General features: G+C 54.4%; 6 protein-coding genes across 6 annotated transcripts; 4 read left to right on the top strand and 2 right to left on the bottom strand.

Moving 5' to 3' along the window:
• Positions 1 to 1,077: 1,077 nt before the first annotated feature.
• E0L32_007222 (uncharacterized protein) lies at positions 1,078 to 7,467 on the bottom strand (the record flags this gene model as incomplete). Its single annotated transcript, XM_031141942.1, has 1 exon — positions 1,078 to 7,467. One exon carries the CDS (start codon positions 7,465 to 7,467, stop codon positions 1,078 to 1,080), a length of 6,390 nt encoding a protein of 2,129 aa, XP_030993818.1.
• A 381-nt stretch (positions 7,468 to 7,848) lies between these two features.
• On the top strand, positions 7,849 to 8,523 carry E0L32_007221 (uncharacterized protein; the record flags this gene model as incomplete). The annotated part of the gene is made up of 2 exons (XM_031141941.1): positions 7,849 to 8,305; positions 8,366 to 8,523. The coding sequence occupies 2 exons, from the start codon at positions 7,849 to 7,851 to the stop codon at positions 8,521 to 8,523; spliced, it is 615 nt and encodes a 204-aa protein (XP_030993817.1).
• Positions 8,524 to 8,571: 48 nt separating this feature from the next.
• E0L32_007220 (uncharacterized protein) lies at positions 8,572 to 9,774 on the bottom strand (the record flags this gene model as incomplete). Its single annotated transcript, XM_031141940.1, has 1 exon — positions 8,572 to 9,774. The coding sequence occupies one exon, from the start codon at positions 9,772 to 9,774 to the stop codon at positions 8,572 to 8,574; it is 1,203 nt and encodes a 400-aa protein (XP_030993816.1).
• A 1,442-nt stretch (positions 9,775 to 11,216) lies between these two features.
• On the top strand, positions 11,217 to 12,458 carry E0L32_007219 (uncharacterized protein; the record flags this gene model as incomplete). The annotated part of the gene is made up of 2 exons (XM_031141939.1): positions 11,217 to 11,772; positions 11,836 to 12,458. 2 exons carry the CDS (start codon positions 11,217 to 11,219, stop codon positions 12,456 to 12,458), a joined length of 1,179 nt encoding a protein of 392 aa, XP_030993815.1.
• Positions 12,459 to 13,153: 695 nt separating this feature from the next.
• Positions 13,154 to 14,979, top strand: E0L32_007218 (uncharacterized protein; the record flags this gene model as incomplete). Its single annotated transcript, XM_031141938.1, has 3 exons — positions 13,154 to 13,208; positions 13,267 to 13,712; positions 13,774 to 14,979. 3 exons carry the CDS (start codon positions 13,154 to 13,156, stop codon positions 14,977 to 14,979), a joined length of 1,707 nt encoding a protein of 568 aa, XP_030993814.1.
• A 672-nt stretch (positions 14,980 to 15,651) lies between these two features.
• E0L32_007217 (uncharacterized protein) lies at positions 15,652 to 17,076 on the top strand (the record flags this gene model as incomplete). The annotated part of the gene is made up of 4 exons (XM_031141937.1): positions 15,652 to 15,778; positions 15,835 to 16,085; positions 16,151 to 16,223; positions 16,295 to 17,076. 4 exons carry the CDS (start codon positions 15,652 to 15,654, stop codon positions 17,074 to 17,076), a joined length of 1,233 nt encoding a protein of 410 aa, XP_030993813.1.
• Positions 17,077 to 18,919: the final 1,843 nt, after the last annotated feature.

Below are 18,919 nucleotides of genomic sequence, written 5' to 3'. Positions count from 1 at the left end.
CACTCGCTCGACACACATACACACACACACACACACACACGCATACACCCACACTGCACACGAGGGCTCGTGCAGATCTGCAGTATACCACCATATATGAGCTGCGCTAAGATGATCGCGAACCGCCGTGGTAATATGCGGTGGGTGGTGTGCGTGTGCGTGTGCGTTGTGCATACCTTGCCCTCTCGCAACCAAAGAAAAGAAACCCTTTTTGCTGCTACACTATGTGGCATCCCTGGATTGTTTCCCGCTCCCCTCGTAAAAGACAAGAAAGCCCTCACGTATCGGAATCCATCACCGAACCAAATTAAAAACCCCCATGCTGCTTCGGGCAATGCTCGACACTGTGCACACGTGGACGCGCTCTCTTGACGTGCCCAAGGCCCAGTGAACGACAGTCCCGAGTTTCCACGGTGCTAAAGGCGGCAACAAGGAGAGAGACATCTTGCTACGATGCAACACTTTCTACCAACGATGTCAGGCTTACATCACAATCTCTCTTTTGTAGGCCAATGTTCCTCCGCACGGCCGTTGTGTCCCAAGGCTCTACTAACGCCCAAGGAAAGAAAGCAAGCACTCGGATTGGGAAAACCAAACCACTCTTGGCCCGTTCTAAGCCTTCAAGCTCTCATCCAGCAAGGGAGAGACGGCGCATATCGGAGATCCGACAACCCCATATGACTGTTCCTCACAAAGGCCAAAAAAACTGTCAAACCGTGGCAAATAATTGCTCATGCTCCTAGTCCCCAGATGTCTATAGACTTTTGCAATCCTCCTCTAATCGGGGTATCGTACAACCAAACTCCATCCATCACCCAATCCTGATGCTCCTTTATCCTGACGGGGGCGAAGTAGTAACACACTGACTGCTATGGCCCTTCTCTCGGGTCTTCTCCCCCCTCTCTTCTCCTCTCTGTATAACGCAAAAATTCCCCCCAATGCATTTCTATCCATGGCCGTATAATCGTGATCAAAATGCTCAAAGAGGGCCCTGACGACCCCTTTCCCCACCCTCCGCAAAGGCAGGTTATGTACAACAACCAAAAGCACCACCATCAAACCGCCACGTTCACCTTTTCACGAATCCCGAGTGATAAACACCGGGATGCCATAGACGCACACCGCGGCGGCGGTGAGGTACTTGAAGCGGCACGCATCGCGGGCCTTGGTCACAGCCTCGACGAGCGATGCGTCCTCTGCGCCCTCGGCCTCTGCTGCTGTTGCATCATCCACAGCCTTGGCCGCCCGTCGGCCCTTGGCACCACCACCACTCTTGCTCTGCTTCTCCGCAAAGGTGCCCCTGGCGAGCAGGCCCCACTCCTCAAACAGCCTGCCGGCGAGGCGGTCGATGTCCCTGTCCGTGACGTCCCACAGCGTGCCCACGACGGCCGGGCACCCCGCCATCATGTAGTTCCACGCCGGGCCGTACACCTCAAAGTCGCCATTGTAGACGAGGCTGGCCGACGAGCAGCCCATGAGCAGGACCGCGGCGCGGCACTTGTCGAGCCGCCGTATGGTGCGGCCGCGGATGTACTGCGCGCCGCTGCCGTGGCCAAAGTAGAGGAGGACATCTCGCTCGGTGAGGGCGGCCTCGAAGTCGGCCTCGGACGGCTCGCGAGCCACGATGCGCTTCCAGCCGGGGCACAGAGCCGACGCAAGCGGTTTGTCAAAGGTGGCCTGCGTCGTCTTGAGGTCCACCGACGGGTTCAGGATGTAGGTTCCCGATGTCAGCGACACATGGTGCCCACTAGGCTGGCTGGCCAGTGACATATCCTGTTGGACCACCGAATCCTCCGTGGTGTTGGCACTGGAAGCCTGCTGCTGCTGATCAAGAATCAGGCGCCTGAGACATGCCAGCGAAGGTACCCGCGACACCGCCTGACCCTGCATGCAAGGCAATGACTCCCAGGGGAAGACGTGGAGAGCCTTGTCGAGGACGAGAATAGTGTGCGAGCGTCCTGCCGGCTCGGCGCTATTATTGATGGCGGAGTGGTACGAGTGGAGCTCGTCAAACGTCTCGACAACCATCGAGTCGAAGTCGATCTCGTCGTACGCGTTACGCTCGCCGTGGAATTGCAGAATGTCAACGACGAAGTAGAGCAGGTCGTTCAAGGCGTCGTCGAGGTCACAGTCCGGGACGGTGACATCACCAAGCCCGACGAAGAGATCCAGAATTCTGGGGTCCAACGAGACCTTGGGCGCTGACGCGGCCTTGGTTCTCCTTCCACGAACCTGTCGCCGGGAAGGGAGGTGCTTGTCCAAGATCTTCTGGAATCCTTTTTGAAACTTGGCATGCAGATCGGCGCGCCGTGGCTGTTGCGAGAAAATGCCCTTGAAGCCCCCAAGCCATATCTGCTCAACGTTGACCAGCAGGTCCTTCAGTCGCTCATCTAGTGCTTCACGCTCTGCCCACCAAGATGACTTGGCTCCCTTGACAGACATGTCCCGTGCATCATGACAACTAGCATTCGCTTTCTCGATAATATCCAGTAGCTCGGAGCGTCCTTGCTGGAAATTGAAGACTTCGTTGTCCGCATCTCGGGAGCTAGCCCGCTCCAGAGGAAGCCGAAGCACAAAGGGGCTCTGTGTCGCTTGTAATCTCGTGATGTACAAGTCGTGTTTGTTCTCGCTCAGAGAAATAGAGACAACACTCCAATCCTTGGGTATGATGTCGATGAAGTCATGCTGGAAGCGGTTCACGTCCGAAGAGAAGCCTAGGCTAGACCGCCTTGCGTCGAGTGAAGCCGTGGCAGTAGGCCAATCTAAGCCCTCCGTCTTGGCCGGTGCTTTTTCCAAAAGGAGAACTTTCCGCTCTCTCCTCCAGGTCATATTTCTCGCCATCTCAACGATGCATGTTGCAAAGCCCGGGTGGCTCATCAGTCTGGGCTTGGCGGAGCAGGCAGCCGATATAAGCACGACTGCATTCTGGAGCATACCCGAGATTCGATGAAGTTGACCAGCATCTCCCTTGACCGAGGCTATGGAATGGGCCTCCAGGAGACATTCCTGGGCTTCCCTCAAGCTTTCCAGGAATCCGGGAAGGCCGGCCTCCTTGGCGCTGTCTCTGGTCTGCGACGTGCTTGGGGCTCGTGTTTTCCCGGCGGGAGACTGCTTCGTCAACGAGAGTCGGCCGTATCTATCTCCGCCCGAGCTGGCGACTGCGGGGAAGGAAAGGGTTGAATCCTGGATGACAGAGAAGACTGCGTCTCGAGCCATCTGATCGATGCTATATCCAAGAAGGTATGAAGCTCTCGCAACTTTGCCCGAGACGGTACTTAGCGAACTGGGCGGTAAGCCTTCCATCGTCTGCACGATTGCCTTGGCCGCATCCCAGTCCCTTTGCTTTACGCAAGAAGAAAGCTTCTGAACCATGATCGTGGAGTTGAGGGCCAAAACTGCCAGGTTCTCCGAAGTAGGTGGTTGTTGGAACTGTGCGGCAGTCGTTTTGGTCTTGGCTTTGGTCGCTTTTGTCGCTGGCTTGCGCTGAGCCGGGATTCGAGGCTTGCGAGCTTCTCTGGCCGGTTTCTCCTTCAGGGTCATTCTTGCCATCTTGGTCTCCAAAACGGATTGGTCATCTTGAACCACCTTTGCCATGTTTTCGACCACAGAGACCATGATGCTCTGCGCCTTCTGCATCATCTCCGCCTCAGCCTTTGAATCCTGCAACTTGCCAAACATGACACCCATGTCGCGAGCAATAGTGGCGATCTGGGAGGAAAAGTTCGCCTCTTCCAGGTTTGATCTAGCAGCGTTCAGAAAAGAGAGAGACTTGTCTGGTTTGGCGGCCTTGAGCCACACCGATCCCAGCCACGCCTCAGAGCTTGCAATGTAGATCGATGATCCCGTCGAATTTGCAATCTTGTTTGCCTGCTCGGCATAGTACAAGGTCTCTTGAAACATACCCATGTGAGCGTATAGAGTCGAAAGGGATGAAAGGCTTCGGAAAAGCGGGTAGAATAATGCCCAGAAAGCTGGCGAGCACACTTCATCAGGAGACATAGAACACTCCTGTGGTTGCTCCAGATCGGTCTGACTGGTCTCGTTTAATCCTTGTTGATCTTCGGACAGAGATGCGTCAATTGTAGAGTCGGACTGACGATCTTTCTCGAGTTTGGACCATTCTTGGAATAGAATCTTTACGCCATTTCGGGCTACTAGCAAGGCGTGGTGAGAGTCGCCCTTTTTGAGACTTGCTAGCGATTGAAGAAAGGATGCCTGAGCGACCAAAGCCTTCCTCTGACCCCTTGAAAGTCGCGCTCGGGTTTGAGTATCGTGATTTGCCTGGCAAGCCTGTTCCAAATGAACCTCGGCCTCGGCTGTTTCACCGACGGCAATAAAGTATTCGGCGAATGAGAGATGGAAACCTAGTCTTGTCTCAAGAGAGACATCGTTAAGGCTGTGTGTCTGTTTGCCTGAGTTCAGGATGTCCTGTGCCCGGGCGCTCTCTCCGATTGCAACGTAATGCGTGGCCAGATGAGACTTGTACTTTAGGTCGAGACCTTCTTGGGTCGAGTCCGACAGTACCTTGCTGATCTTGGCTGACAGCCCCAACACTTTCGTCAAGATAGTCTCATGACCCATCGTGCGTGTGAAGTCGGCAACTGATTGTAGGTGGGCAAGGAGGTCAGAAGGCCCATCAAGGTATTTGTTGAGATCCTCCTCTGATGCATGAGCTTCGACCAGATCTGTCCAGGTAGCGAGGCATTCCTCTAATGTTGCGAGCTGTGGGAACCCTGCAATGAGACCCGTGAGACTTGTGTAGAGGTTCTGATAATGAGGCAGGTAACTCCTCAGTGAAGAGTCATCTCCGAGGTCCTGATTCTCGATCAAACCTTGGGTGGCGTTGATTTGCGATTGGATGTCGGCAATGACGTCTCGATCCTGCATACTAGTCGCGAGCAGGCGCAGAAGAGTTCGGTATCTTCTGACAGGGAACTGTGTCGGGTAGTAGGCTCGGAGCAGCGCTTCTACGTTTGCATCGCTCAACGACGGTCGATGAGAACTCCTCGTCCGCCTCATGGACTCAAAATGGAGTTGATGCTCCAGCACAGCGATCTTCTCCGGCTCGGTCAATTCCGATGTCCAGTCGACAGCAACCTGTTCCAATTTGGAAATCTCTGCCAGGCTTCGTGAAAGGCCCAGAGATTTCATGTTGGAGGTCCAGGCTACTGAAGGCGGCTGGGTATTGAGGCTCTCGGCGATCTCTCTCAACACGCCCTCCTCGACAAAAGTGCTTCGAATAGCTTGCAAAGCGCCTAGTGCTTCTGCGCCTCTCCCAAGAGATCTACAAAGCTCGGCCATACGCTCGAGCTTTTGAATGATCTGCGACCTCTCTTTCTCCTGCCTTGACCGATACCTGATGCAGTCAATAGATTTACGAAGGGCCCGAAGTGGCTCGACATCTGTCGGGTCAGTAGACTGTTGGCGGAGAGTGTTGTATTGTAGGTAATAAAAGTGGGATATCTTGACGTAAAAAGATGTGGATGTTGTTGATGTGTTTGAGTCTCCCATGTAGTCGAGCAGGGTAAGCGAGTCTTGGAGGACTGAATCCAGCTGAGCCCAGACGATCCTCCGTTCGTCAATATGGAGTTTGGCGACAACTAGCGCAGAGTCGAGAATATGATGTATAGATTTGGATAAGAGCTGTCGACGTTGCTCGTAACGGAGGAAGTCCTTGGTACTGCTTTTCGATGCTGGGGGCTTGCCGAGCCATCTCAGGCAGAATCTGGGGCAGTGAAAAACAAAGGCTTCGAGGAGGTGTCTGTGGCTCTCCAGCAAGTGTTCTGGACTCGCCTCGTCCTGAACACGCTTTATAAGTAGGCTCATAGCCGACTTCCGGAGCTGGCAGATATTCATGAGCAGCTCCTCCAGCTCCGTTGTGTCGCCTTTGAGCGGCCCTTGTACCCCCTCCAGGACCTCATTCAGCAACGTCTCGTCCTTCAAGTACTGCGAAGGTTGCTTCAGGTGGAGTGAGAGCAGTTGCGCAGCTATAGAACAACGGCGAGCTGCTGAGTCCTCGTCTCGATCCAGAGTATTGTAGAGTTTCTCGACAGAGGCAATTGCCTCTTCGATATATCCACCCTCACGTGCCACAGAGGCCAGGAGCTGATTGATGCTGGCAATTGGTGATTTCGATGTCGATGATGGTCGCAAATCATGGATCCGTACCACGCTCATGATGTGTTCGAAAGACTTGTTGCAAAGTTTGTAAGACGCCCTCTCCGCTCGCGACCGACGAACGTAAGCGGACAGGCATCGCGACAATGGAGAAAGGATATCTTTGTCGACATCTCCTTGGTGCTTAGCCAGTGCCCACCATTGAAGTCTTGCCTCGATCCCGATGACCTGCAGTTCCAGAGCAACCACCGGTGAGACACTGAGCCGAGGTTCGACCGCCAGGCCGTCATCCTTGCTTGCGATACTCGGCGCTAGTGACAGAACCAGCTGCGACAGATTCTCTATCTGCCGGGCAATCTTTCCGCGGTCAGAGCCTTTCAAGTTTGCAGATTGCAGGAGCAGGCTCAGGGGCGATGTCTTGGACGCTTTCAGGAACGGCAAGGCGGCTTCGATGAAGGACGGCTTCTTCAGCGTAGATAGCACGCGAAGTGCTTGCAACTGTGCCGTAGTGGCGAGCGAGAGTCCCTGCTGGGAGTCTGGGACAGTTTCAAAGTTGATGATCTCTGCGATCGACTGACTTGAGGAAACTCCTTCTGCGACCGTGTCCTTTACGGTCTTCTTGGTCGTGTTGGGCGCGCCGTCCAATCGTTGTTTCAAGACCCGGAGCTCCTTGACTGCCTGTTCTTGCATGCCGAGCCCTATCAATCTCCCGATGAAAGATGACATTCCCGCCTCCAGCTGGAGCTCCGGGAGTGTGACCTTGCCAGAGCTTTGCAATGTCCGAAGGGCGGTAAAAGCGACTCGGCCGCATTCCACGGCCGCGAGGCATCCGTTCGAAGGCGAAGGAATTGAATTCGCAGCCTGCTTTGCAACAGCGACTGGAGATGTCGTGACTCGGTTAAGCGATCGCGCATGAAGGGGAGTCATGGGCGCCGAATTCGACCGCCGGAGCGCATTGCGCGCAACTGTTCGGACAAGCTCTCCGTCCTGGGGACTGCGCCGAGCGGGCGTCGCAGGCACGGACTTTGACGCATCGGCGAGGAGTTTCAGAATAGCATTCACGACCTCGGTCGCCAAAACTGCCTTCTCTTTATCTGAAAGTGCGCTGTTCGGGGAGTCGTTTGGCTTGTCTTTCTTCGACCGGGACTTGGCCGCGCTCGGGGTTCTCGTGTTAGTCGTGGTGGCAGCACCCTTGGCGGCTGTGCGCCTCCCTGTCGTCGATTGATTCTCGGGGCGTGGCTCTTTTGGCAGCAGAAGCTCCTTGAGCGCAAGAGTTGTTGCAGAGGTACATGTCGATATAGAACCTATGGCTGTGCGCACAGCTTCAGCTTGGGGGTTTTGTGAAGCCATGTAAGCATTAATGGTTATGATCCCTATTCATATCATGACCAAAACGTGAAGGATAGTTCCAAAGAAGGCGCAGCAAGGACGAGAAGCAGCAAAAAGGCATTGGCTAATGGTCGCGTGAAATGAGGCTGAAAGACTTCCGGTATCGTTGATGGTCCACCAGCTCTACCGCGATAAAGTGGGTATGTCCATTGGCAGGGCAACGGCGAACGCTGGTGCACGCGCGAGAGCCAAGTGGAGCCTGCAACGGCGGCAAGCGTGGCGCTGAACCCCGACCATCGGACTGAATTTTAGCTTGATCCCAACTTCATGCCAGTCCATCACGGAACCTTTGCTGAATCTTGACGGCCTTCTCCCTGCATAGGACCCAGCTACGTTGGAACAATGGCGTTGTCACGAGCTGTTGTGCGCTCAGTGGCATGGCGGCCAACAGCAGTCCGCTCATTGTCGGCTACACCAGCGCTCTCTCTTGCGTCCTCGCAGAATCGCCTCTCCAGCTCGATTCCGACGATTGCGCAACCTTCCTTCTGGAAAGGTCTGCTCCCTAAGGCGTTTCGCAAAGAACATCAACCTGGAGCAGTTGCTGTCAAGAAGCCGAAACAGACAAGATCCAAGGAGTGGAACCCCGCCACTTTCTTCATCGTGATCTTCCTATTCATTGGATCCATGTCAATTCAGATGATCACGCTCAAGAAAGACTTTGCGACCTTCATAAGACAGTCCGACGTACGGATCGAATTACTGCGAGAAGTGGTCGAGAGAATACAACGGGGTGAGAAGATAGACGTGGAGCGGATGCTGGGAACGGATGAACCGGAAAAGGAGTTGGAATGGGAACAAGGTTCGTGACATCGGTATTCCACCAGCGCCGATTTTTCTAGATGCTAAAAGCTCGATACAGTCCTCAAGGAGATCGAGAGGGAAGACTTCGCAACAAAGGGTTCAAAAAGACAAGACAAGAAAACGACCGAAGACCGCGCAACGAAAGCCGAGACCACCAGAGATGACGCCTCGACCCAACTACCTACAAAGCCAAGAGGCACCGCAAACTTCTTTTAAGATGTTTCTATTGCAGATTTTTGACATAGTAATGGGAGTCTAGCTTGTCTATGACAACAGATCCTTGAACATGGCAGAACCATCGCGCTCAAGAGGAGTCGCAATATCGCGGATAGTACTGTCGTTTGAGGAACCACGTCGTAGCTCCTCGACTACAGCAGGCAGAAGCTTTTCAGTGGGCATTTCTGCACGAACACCTTGGCTCCCCTTCTGTAGCGGGTCTAAGCCTGCGAAGAAGACATCCTCGCCCCTGACTCCCCCGATGTTGAGTATAGCAACCGGCATACCACGGTCCTTGGCCCGCTTGGCGATCCTCCACGCCGAATATGTGGCCAGGGAAGTAGCTGCAATAAGAAGCTTGCCCGCATCATCAATCGCCGCTTCCGCTGAACGCTTGACATGGTCTGCTATGCTCTCACCAAACATGACAACACTTGGTTTCAGGATGCCCGCATTGCTTGGAGGCTTCCAAGCTCCCTCGGCATCCACCTCGACGACGCCTCGGGTGCCGTCTGCTAGTACAGGAGGTTCTGCCAGACATCGCGGGCAGGGTGGATACCGGAAGGTGGTGTATGGCGCGTTGGGTACATCCACATCGCCATCTGGATTCGTCCGAATTCCTTTGGCTCGTCGCTCATCGGGATTCTCGCTCTCAAGGGCGCCAGATGCGACGGCTCGAGCGAGAAGAGCGGCCCACTCCGGGTTCAGCCTCGCCAGTTCGTCCTGAAAGACATCTCTAGGGAACTCATGTCGACATGACGTGCAGACGGTGGAGCGTAGATAGCCGTGCAATTCAAGGGTTGGTACATCAGGGTGGGCTCGTGGGTGAAATGAGTCGACGTTTTGCGTGATAACGCTGCTAACTAGGCCAAGTTTGCCTAGATCTCGTATGGCCAGGTGACCGGCGTTGGGGTGGCCTTTCTGCAGAGTGGTCCAGCCCAGGAAACTCCTGGCCCAATATCGTTTGCGGTGTTCATGTCTTGTGACGAACTCGTGATACCATATTGGCCGGTAGGTCTTATTGACCCGGTAGGTCCCATTGACGCCCCTGTAATCTGCCAACCCACTCGCGACCGAAAGCCCGGCACCGGAAAGGAGGACGGTCGAAGCAGGAAGCCCTCTTGGAGAAGGATGCGTCAAGAATTCCTTCAGCGCATCAACGGCGCCGTCAAAGGTCTTTGCGCTGGAGGGGATGATGTGAGGCGGCGGGAAAACCTCCGTATACGGGATACGCATCAGAGGTTTGCTCATGGCACCTCTGGCTTGGCTGGCCGGCCAGCTCTCAGACTCATAAGTTGATTAAGCTGATGCTGAGAAACTTGGTAGACCTTGCTTTTCGGTTAGAACAGGCGGGATTGGAACAGCCCACCTGGTCAAACAACAAGAAACAGTGGACAGTAATCTGTTGTGTATAAAGTATACAAGGAGAGAAAGTAGACTGCCTCGAAATGAGCTTGGTATGACAAAGCGAAGTCGAGAATGCAAAACAGCTTCAAATCAATTGTCGCAGGGCAAGCTATTCAGCTTTCAAGGCCTGTGTGTCATAGCGTCATCAACTGGGCTAGCGGGTGCCTGTCGATTCTGGCAGATGATGGTCGGATTAGTTGACAGGAGGGTAACAAATGTCCCTCCTGAAGTATCCATCAGTTTTAGGTTACTTAGTATGATGACTCTGTACTTTGTAAGATTCAGTAACAACAGCCATTGAGGCATATCTTGATTAAAGTTTCTCGAGTACGCAGTAGTTGGAAGTCTGCACTGGAATGGGGCTCTGTTGATTGGCAATCAATTGCCCGATAACCCCTGGTCTCTGTGGAGCAACTTTCACATTGACATTGCAAGTTGCGTGTGATTGACGATCGGACAACTTTCAAGTTAGACCTCGGACTAGCTACCTCATATAAATGTACTGATAGCCTCCAGGCACAGTTTTAAACAAGGACATGAACGTGAAATAACAATATAAGTCTGGCACGCTCTGGTGCCTGGGCCAGAGATCACACAAAAAAAATGCCCGAAACCCCGTCCTTGGCACACTATTCATCGGCAGCCTTGCCGCCAGGGGCACGGACGGGCATATCGGTGATAGTGATAGGCGATTTCATCACTAAAAAGAAGTGGGAAGAGCACTGGGAAGCGCCGTATTTCGGCGCCACTTGCTGAAATAATACTAAAGTGGTCCGTCTTCTTTCCCACAGGGCAAAGCCAGTTGAGCCTCTTTGCCCTCACGCGTTCATGTGCCTGTCTTTCCATCCCGTTGTGACATGCACCACACTCGTTTGTCCTTGGCGCACGAGACCCCGGATAGGTACAGGCGAATGACGACCCGGCCGGATCTCTGCTTTCATCCCTAGCAAGCCAGGGCAGCTAGCTTTTGGCCGAGAGCGCACGCGCGTTGCCGATTGTCTCTTCGGGCACGGCTCATGCCTCCCCTCAGCGGGCGCTGGGGGCGCCGCCCGGGCCCCGCGTTGCAGAGCTGCTACTATGTCAGAGCTTCCACGCAACACCAGCTTTGGCAATCTCGGAACCAAGCTGCATTTAGCCCCCTGAAGACACGTCAGCAACAAAGCACTCGTGTCTACCAGACGTCCTCGTCTTATAGAGATGAGCTTCCTCGACCTCGGCTCCCGACACTCTCTTCTGCTTTTCTTCGAAAACACCGAAAACAAGTCGCTCGTTGGATTCCCGCCATCATGGCCACCACCGACACCACCCAGGTTCGCGGCCACGCCGGACATTCGCACCACCATCACCACCACGACAATGTCTATCTCACTTCGCAGAACAAGAAGGATGCTGGTGTTAGGATCACCAGAATAGGCCTCTACTCCAATCTGGCCATGGCAATTGCCAAAGGCGCAGGCGGTTATTACTTCAACTCTCAGTCTATGATCGCCGATGCGTGGCACAGCATGACCGACCTGGCTTCGGATATCCTCACGTTGGCGACAGTCTCGTGGAGCTTGCGGCCCCCGTCAGAAAACTTCCCCACCGGGTTTGGCAAGATCGAGAGCTTGGGTTCGCTGGGTGTTTCGGGCATGCTTCTTGGTGGCGGTGTCTTTATGGGGATGAGCAGTCTGGAGGCGCTCTATGCTCATCTGTACCTCGATCCAGCCGCTGCTGCGGAAATGGTCTCGCATGGACACTCTCACGGCCACAGCCATGGGCATGCACACCTGGGACCAAGCATACATGCAGCGTGGCTTGCCGCCGGCACGGTTCTGGTCAAGGAGTGGCTTTATCATGCGAGTAAGTTGTCCCTTTTCTTCCAAGCATCGGCAAGAATTTCAATAGCTGACTCTTCCGAAATAGCCATGAAAGTCGCCCGCGAACGCAAGTCTTCTGTTTTGGCCTCCAACGCTGTTCATCATCGCGTGGACAGTCTTACCGGAATTGTCACGTTGGCAGTGATCCTCGGCGCAAACTTCATCAAGGATGCTTCGTGGTTAGACCCGGTCGGAGGATTTCTGATTTCTCTGCTTGTGGTTAAGGCAGGGTGGTCAAACACCACTTCGGCTCTCTACGAGTTGGCAGATCGCAGTATTGACGACGAGGTAAAGGATTCGGTGCGTGACCAGGCGATGGAGAGCCTGGGCGCTGTGAGCGAAGGGAATGAGGTCGAGGTCCGGGACGTTTCGGGTGTCAAGTCGGGTCAGAATTACCTCGTCGACTTGGAATTGGCTGTGCCGAAGCTGTGGACCGTCGAAGACATTCGCGAAGTGGAGGATGCGGTCCGAACTCGCGTCGGTGGCAAGGTCCGCGGCGTGCGGAGGGTTCGCGTTCGCTTCGTCCCCAAAGAGTCCGACTCTGCTCCTAAATTCGACGAGTTCATTCCCGGCACTGTCAGCGCAAGAATGAGCCCCGACACGGAGAATGGGCACAGTCATGGTCACAATCACCGCCACGGCGACCAGAATCACCCCAAGTCTCAATAGACTTGCTGTTGTAAACGATGGGCTGACTCTACACAGCCCAATGAGTCAGATATTTGCGGCGTGGTTCTAAACTGCATGGTTGAGCAGGTGTATATACTACAACTTTGAGCATTGAAATGGCGTTGGCGGGTAAAACGGATCACCAAAGGGGAAGAAGCAAGCTGTGTAAAATTTTACCGTGTAGATCTGGCGTCTGCTACTAGCTATCTTACATACTTATATAGATACAATTGGATGCCAAAAGATCGGTTTTGTACTCTTGGACATGGGATAGAAATGAAAGCGTCCATACAGCGACAGCGGGGATGTACGGCAGGTCTAGACTTGGGAAGTTCCCTGGCCGCTCTACTAGCGTTGTGAATACTGTCAGTCCATCAAGTCCCAAGACTTTGTGATTGGCGCGGGTCCTAAGAAGCTGAGCTTGTCATGGCTTCGATTCGACAACGTCATTTAGGCTAAATCCAAAGCTGCAAGGCTGCATGCCCGAGTTCGGGACGCCCCACGCTGTCGTCCAAGAGTCCCCACGTTTGACATCAAGTTGACGCTGTCTCACGAAGGAGGTCTGACCCGGGTTCTTGGATACCCTCCCGGGTCCTCTCCGGATCCAAATTCTCTCCCCATTTTCTCTTTAAAATTGGCTGCGTTCCTTCAAATAGACGATAAATCCCCGATCCCCTGCCGACCGACAAGCCAAGATGTCGTCCGGTCCTCTCTACCTGGGATTTGACCTTTCAACCCAGCAGCTCAAGGGTAGGTGGGACCACGACCAGCCAAAAGTACAGTCGGATAGCTGTTAACACGTTTAAAGCGATCGTGGTCCAATCGGACTTGCAGGTTGTCGCCGAGGCAAAAGCCGACTTTGACGCCGACTTTGGTCAGAAGTATGGCATCAAGAAGGGCGTCCTGACCAACGAGAAGGAAGGCGAGGTATACGCCCCCGTTGCGCTGTTTCTAGAAGCCTTGGACCTCGTCTGCGACCGTCTCAAGGAGAAGAAGACGCCGCTCGACCGCATCAAGGGTGTCAGTGGCTCTTGCCAGCAACATGGTAGTGTGTACTGGAGCAAGGACGGCGAGAGGCTCCTGTCTGCCCTCACGCCGGACCAGCCCCTCGTCGATCAACTGAAGGGCGCATTTTCCAACCCCTATGCTCCCAACTGGCAAGACCACAGCACCCAGGCCGAGTGCGACGAGTTCGATGCTAAGCTTGGAACTCCCCAAGACCTAGCCAATGTCACCGGGAGTGCTGCTCACCATGTAAGCATCGACCCTGGCCTGTTCTGTGGTTGTGGCCCCCTTTGTATTGACAGTAACGCAGCGCTTCACAGGCACTCAGATAATGAGGATCAGGCGCAAGTACCCGGATACATACGCACAGACTGCTCGTGTGTCTCTGGTCTCGTCATTCCTCGCCTCTATGCTCCTGGGTAAAGTCGCACCTATGGATATTGGCGATGTGTGCGGCATGAATCTCTGGGACATGCAATCAAACCAATGGTCAGAGCCATTGCTCGAGCTGGCTGCTGGTGGAAGTGACGGCGTTGCAGAACTCAAAAAGAAGCTCGGCGAGGTCAGGATTGATGGAGGCGGCAGCATGGGCCCTATCGCGCCGTATTTCGTCCAACGGCACGGTTTCAGTGCCGACTGCCAGATTGCGCCGTTTACCGGCGACAACCCGGCCACGATCCTGGCCCTGCCGCTTCGGCCCTTGGACGCCATCGTCAGCCTGGGCACCTCGACCACGTTCCTCATGTCGACGCCGAAGTATAAGCCCGACCCCAGCTATCACTTCATGAACCACCCGACCACCCCGGACCACTACATGTTCATGCTGTGCTACAAGAACGGCGGGCTTGCTCGCGAGAAGATCCGCGACGCCCTCCCGAAGCCCGACGGTGCCGACACCTGGGCTAACTTCAACAAGGCCGTCCTCGAGACGCCCCCGCTGGGCGTCAAGAGCGAAGGCGACCGGGCCAAGCTCGGCCTCTACTTCTACCTGCCCGAGATCGTGCCGAACCTCCCGGCCGGCACGTGGCGGTACAGCTGCAACGCGGCGGACGGCAGCGACCTCCAGGCCGGCGCGCAGTGGGACGCCGAGACGGACGCGCGCGTCATCGTCGAGTCGCAGGCGCTGTCGATGAAGCTGCGCTCGCACAACCTCGTGCACAGCCCCGGCGGCGGCCTGCCCGCCCAGCCGCGCAGGATATACCTCGTCGGCGGCGGGTCGCTCAACCCGGCCATCGCGCGGGTCGTCGGCGACGTGCTCGGCGCGTCCGAGGGCGTGTACAAGCTCGACGTCGGCGGCAACGCGTGCGCGCTCGGCGGCGCGTACAAGGCCGTGTGGGCGCTCGAGCGGCGGGGCGGCGAGACGTTTGACGAGCTCATCGGCCGGCGGTGGAAGGAGGAGGGGGCGGTCGAGAAGGTGGACGCGGGCTACAAGGAGGGCGTCTTCCACAAGTACCAGGACGTCCTGGGGGCGTTTGAGAAGATGGAGCTGGAGATCCTGGCGCAGAACAAGGCATGATGTGGTATTTCTCTACTAGGGTAGTATTTCTAGAGATTTGCTTGCGATAGATCCGAATCTTGAAGCGTCAATAGAGTGTTATCATATTGAACATTTTCCCTAACCTGGATTAATTTCGATATCTAGGAAATGTTTACTTGAATATAGCTCTTCAATAGGTACCTAAGAAACGGGGCACCTGAAAAGCTTCAATACCATACAAGCTACCTAGGTAGAATACCAAGGTTACGATACTTGTATAATTTCGTTTTCGTTTTCTTCATCTCCAAGACTTGTTGTATTGCAGGGGCTTATTTCTTGCTTTGAGGTGACAGTGACTTTGTCGGGGGTACCTGGTCTTCCCGCTAGCGGAAGGCACTTACGCAAAGTACCATAATCCTTGGTCTCTTGTACGTCACCACCTAATTACCACTGAAGGGGAACCAGGGATTGATGCGGCATGGGCTGGGCACAAGAAAAACATGCCACTTTGAATTGAGAACGACTTTGGCAACTAGGAATTCGTGGGCCTGTATTGTATCAAACGATTTTCCCGTGACCATTTCCACTGCCGGGTGAAACAGAGGTCGACCAGTGATCTGCGCAGCAGACCCGAGACGGCGCTCACCTCGACTGGTGTCGACTGAACACCATCGACTTCATGAATGCCACCGTCCCGTCGCCAGAGTCAAGATGATCCTCGGCCCGGTGTCCTACCTCGACTGTCTGGTCTTTTGTCTCTTCCTCGCACCGCAGTTGTTGTACCGCGTGGGCCTGGTTGAGACAGTCATTTGTGTTATTCAGACCCTGCCCTTCCTAGGTAAGTGTGACGCTTGCAGATTTTCCAAGATCACATATACTGAACGGCATATCCAGCCTTCAAGCTACCCTACGCATTACTCAGGGACCGATTCTGGCGGCCCACGACAACCAAACCTCTGTGGTTGGAGCAGGCTGCTCCATTCGAGGACTTTGTGATCCGGTGTGTGCGCTACGCATTTGCCAATATCGACCCCAAGATCGGACGAGTCTTCTTTTCGAAATGGGTTGCGCTGCCCTTTCTGAGGTTTCGCATGCTCCGCCATGGCTATCTCAGGGCCCCCGTGCACTGGCACGAGTACACGGATGTCAGTCAAGTCTCTGGCCCGCATCTCGCGCCGTCCGCACTAACCCATCTTGCTGTGTGATGCAGAAGAAGTTCCGGGGTTTGTGGGCCATTGGCGATCCGCTCAGAAAGCCTGACATCGTCATCTTCTACGCACACGGTCGGTTCGCACGTTCATCACAGGATCAACTCCATCCAAAGCTGACCTCGTGTGTATACGGACTCATGCAGGTGGCGGGTTCTTGATGGGCTCGCCCTACTTCTATCTCGAGTTCTTGCTGTCATGGATAGCAGTCATGGTTGATGCTGGGCATGCAAACCCGGCAATCTTTGCCCTCGACTACACGCTGGTCCCTGACAAGATCTATCCAGCCCAGGTCGAAGAGGCGATGTACGCGTACGAGCATGTGCTGTCTTTTGCCGGCGACCCGGCAAAGGTGGTCGTGAGCGGAGATTCGGCAGGTGCAACTATCATCTTGAGCTTGATGCTCCATATCGGGAGGCCAATGCGAGGTCCCGAGGCGGACACCTCCATGGTCCGCAAGCTGCCGTTACCGGGAGTGGCTGCTTTCATCTCGCCCTGGATTACCCTCAAGTCAAGCCGGCATGAGCAGACCGAGAGCGACTACCTCAATGCCGAGACCCTCACGGTCTACGCATCACAATACGCAGGGGTGAAGGGCCACCCGGATGACCCTAGGATGAGGCAACCATTGATCTCCCCGGGAAACTGCAAGGACCTGAAATGGTGGAAGAGCGCGTGCCCTCCCGGGGGGGTTATCATTACGTATGGAGAGGAAGAGGTCTTCGCGCCTGAGACACGGGCATGGATCGACATGTTGATAAAAGGCGGCATCAAAGTAGAAGGACTAAGTGAGAAAGGCGGCATCCACGCGTGGCCCGTAGCGTCTCTCTTCCTCTGCGACTCGATTGGCCTTCGCTTGAGAGGCTTGAAGCAACTCGTCGAGCATATAGATAGACATATGAAACCCCGCCTCAAAGGTGGGAAATAGAAACCACCGCCGTATGTCAGATTAGATCAAGTTATTGACCGTCATGGACCATCGCAGCGGGGGACAGAACCATAACGTGGCCATATAAAATATGGCCATATTCGGCTTCGTCAGCGCTGTTTCCAAGGGTCTCTGGCTTTGCTCTTGCGTTTTCATCATACATAGACAGCGTCATGCGTCAAGGCGGGTTCCGATCCACCGGGTCTCCAGCTCGTCCAGATTGATACATTTCTGTATTAGTGGACCCGGAGTCCCCAAAATAAGAAAATAAGGGATCGCAAAAAGGGAGGACAAATATCTTGTCCGGCAGCAAACAGATAGGCGAGTTATTGGTTCAGCGAGAATGCTAGATGCTACCATGGTAGGTAACATTTCAGCACTGCAAAATGAGTAGGCACCTACCAGGCTACCTAGTAGTCGTCATGATTGTTTCATCTTCGAGGTACAAACAGCCATGTATTTGACTCGGTCAACCCGGGCGGGGGTGCCTCACGGCACCGACTCGCGGTGACGCAGGAAGAGAAGGCAAGTGAAAATAAGAAGTGAAGAAGAATAAGTAGAAGGAGAAGAAGAATTGAGCTATTCGAAAAGGCGACCCCCTCATGCCGATCAAAATTCAGAAGCGGTGTTCGAAGGGGATCCATCAAAATGAACCGCTGTAGTCGGTCCTCTCTTTCGGGACAGGTTGAATGGGAAGAAGGGAAAAAAACTTCGAGGCGGTGCCTGGGCGCCTTGTCCAATCAAAAACTGGCGCCGGACCCCTGTTGATCTGGCCTTCCCGTCGCGTCGCGCATATAAACGGGCAGCATGTCCCACGAAAAAAAAAGTCCCGCTCTCGCCCAAGGTAGAAAAACCCCTCTCAGCTCCCGCCCAAACCCCTCCATTCTGCCGTGGTCCAAGCTTCATTGGCTACTGTACCTTTGATACCTAGTACCCTGCAACTAGCTCTGACGCTGGACAGCTACTTCGAGCTGGAGGCTCTTCTGCAACCCATCACAATATTCGTGCTTCTTTTCTTCTTTCCTTCTTTCTTTTTTCTTCGCTTACTTGTTTTTCTTCAGACGACACAGCTGCAGCACGCAAGCCTGCTTTGTTCTGCCGAGACAATCAAAACCAACAACGTTGTTTCCTCGGTAGCAATACGCACGCAACAAATCGGCCACCCTGCTGCTGTCCCGGTCGTAGTGTGACAAGGCTGGTGAGCTAACCAGGTCCAGGTGACTTGACTTGATTGGTGCATTTCCACCGGTTGTATGCACACCAGACTTGGGATAGCTTGTTGTTCGACCTCTTTGCTGTGTTGTGCCTGGTCCTTCCTACTGTGGTTCCCCATTCTGTAGGCTGGTCTTGGTGAGACCTGGACAGAGCCAGCAACAAGCTCTCCCATTTGCTGTCTGTCACCACTCTGAAGACTTGATCACCACCCATCGGTTGAGCCTTTGCAAGGCAGGCAAAACCCCCTGTTAGTTCCTCCCCTCGAATAACAAACCTTCAGCTGTGTTTCACCCACCACCGCTGGTCCTTTTAAGAGGACATGTCCGCCTTGTACCCGTTCTACCCTCCCTCTTTTGCCTTGCCGAGAACCCTCTATTCACTCCCCTAGTACACACATACACCCATTGAGTACCTTGTTGTTTTTATTGTCTGCCCACACCCCTTCATTTTCCTTTATGCCGTTCTGGCTGTCGAACAGGAAAGCCGTCGTGCATTAGCCCCGCAGCGGCCCCTCCAACTCTACCCTTATATCGCCATCCCATCCGCACCAAGACCAGGCGATGGATGATTAACGATCCTGACGCACACCACTAGGAAGCTCCTGCTTGGACCCAGCACACTACGTACG

This window comes from Thyridium curvatum, assembly GCF_004353045.1.
Source record: "Thyridium curvatum strain D216 chromosome Unknown NODE_43_length_354360_cov_84.162100, whole genome shotgun sequence".
In the NCBI taxonomy this organism is placed as follows: Eukaryota; Fungi; Ascomycota; class Sordariomycetes; order Thyridiales; family Thyridiaceae; genus Thyridium; species Thyridium curvatum.
This window is presented reverse-complemented; position numbering and strand designations above follow the sequence as displayed.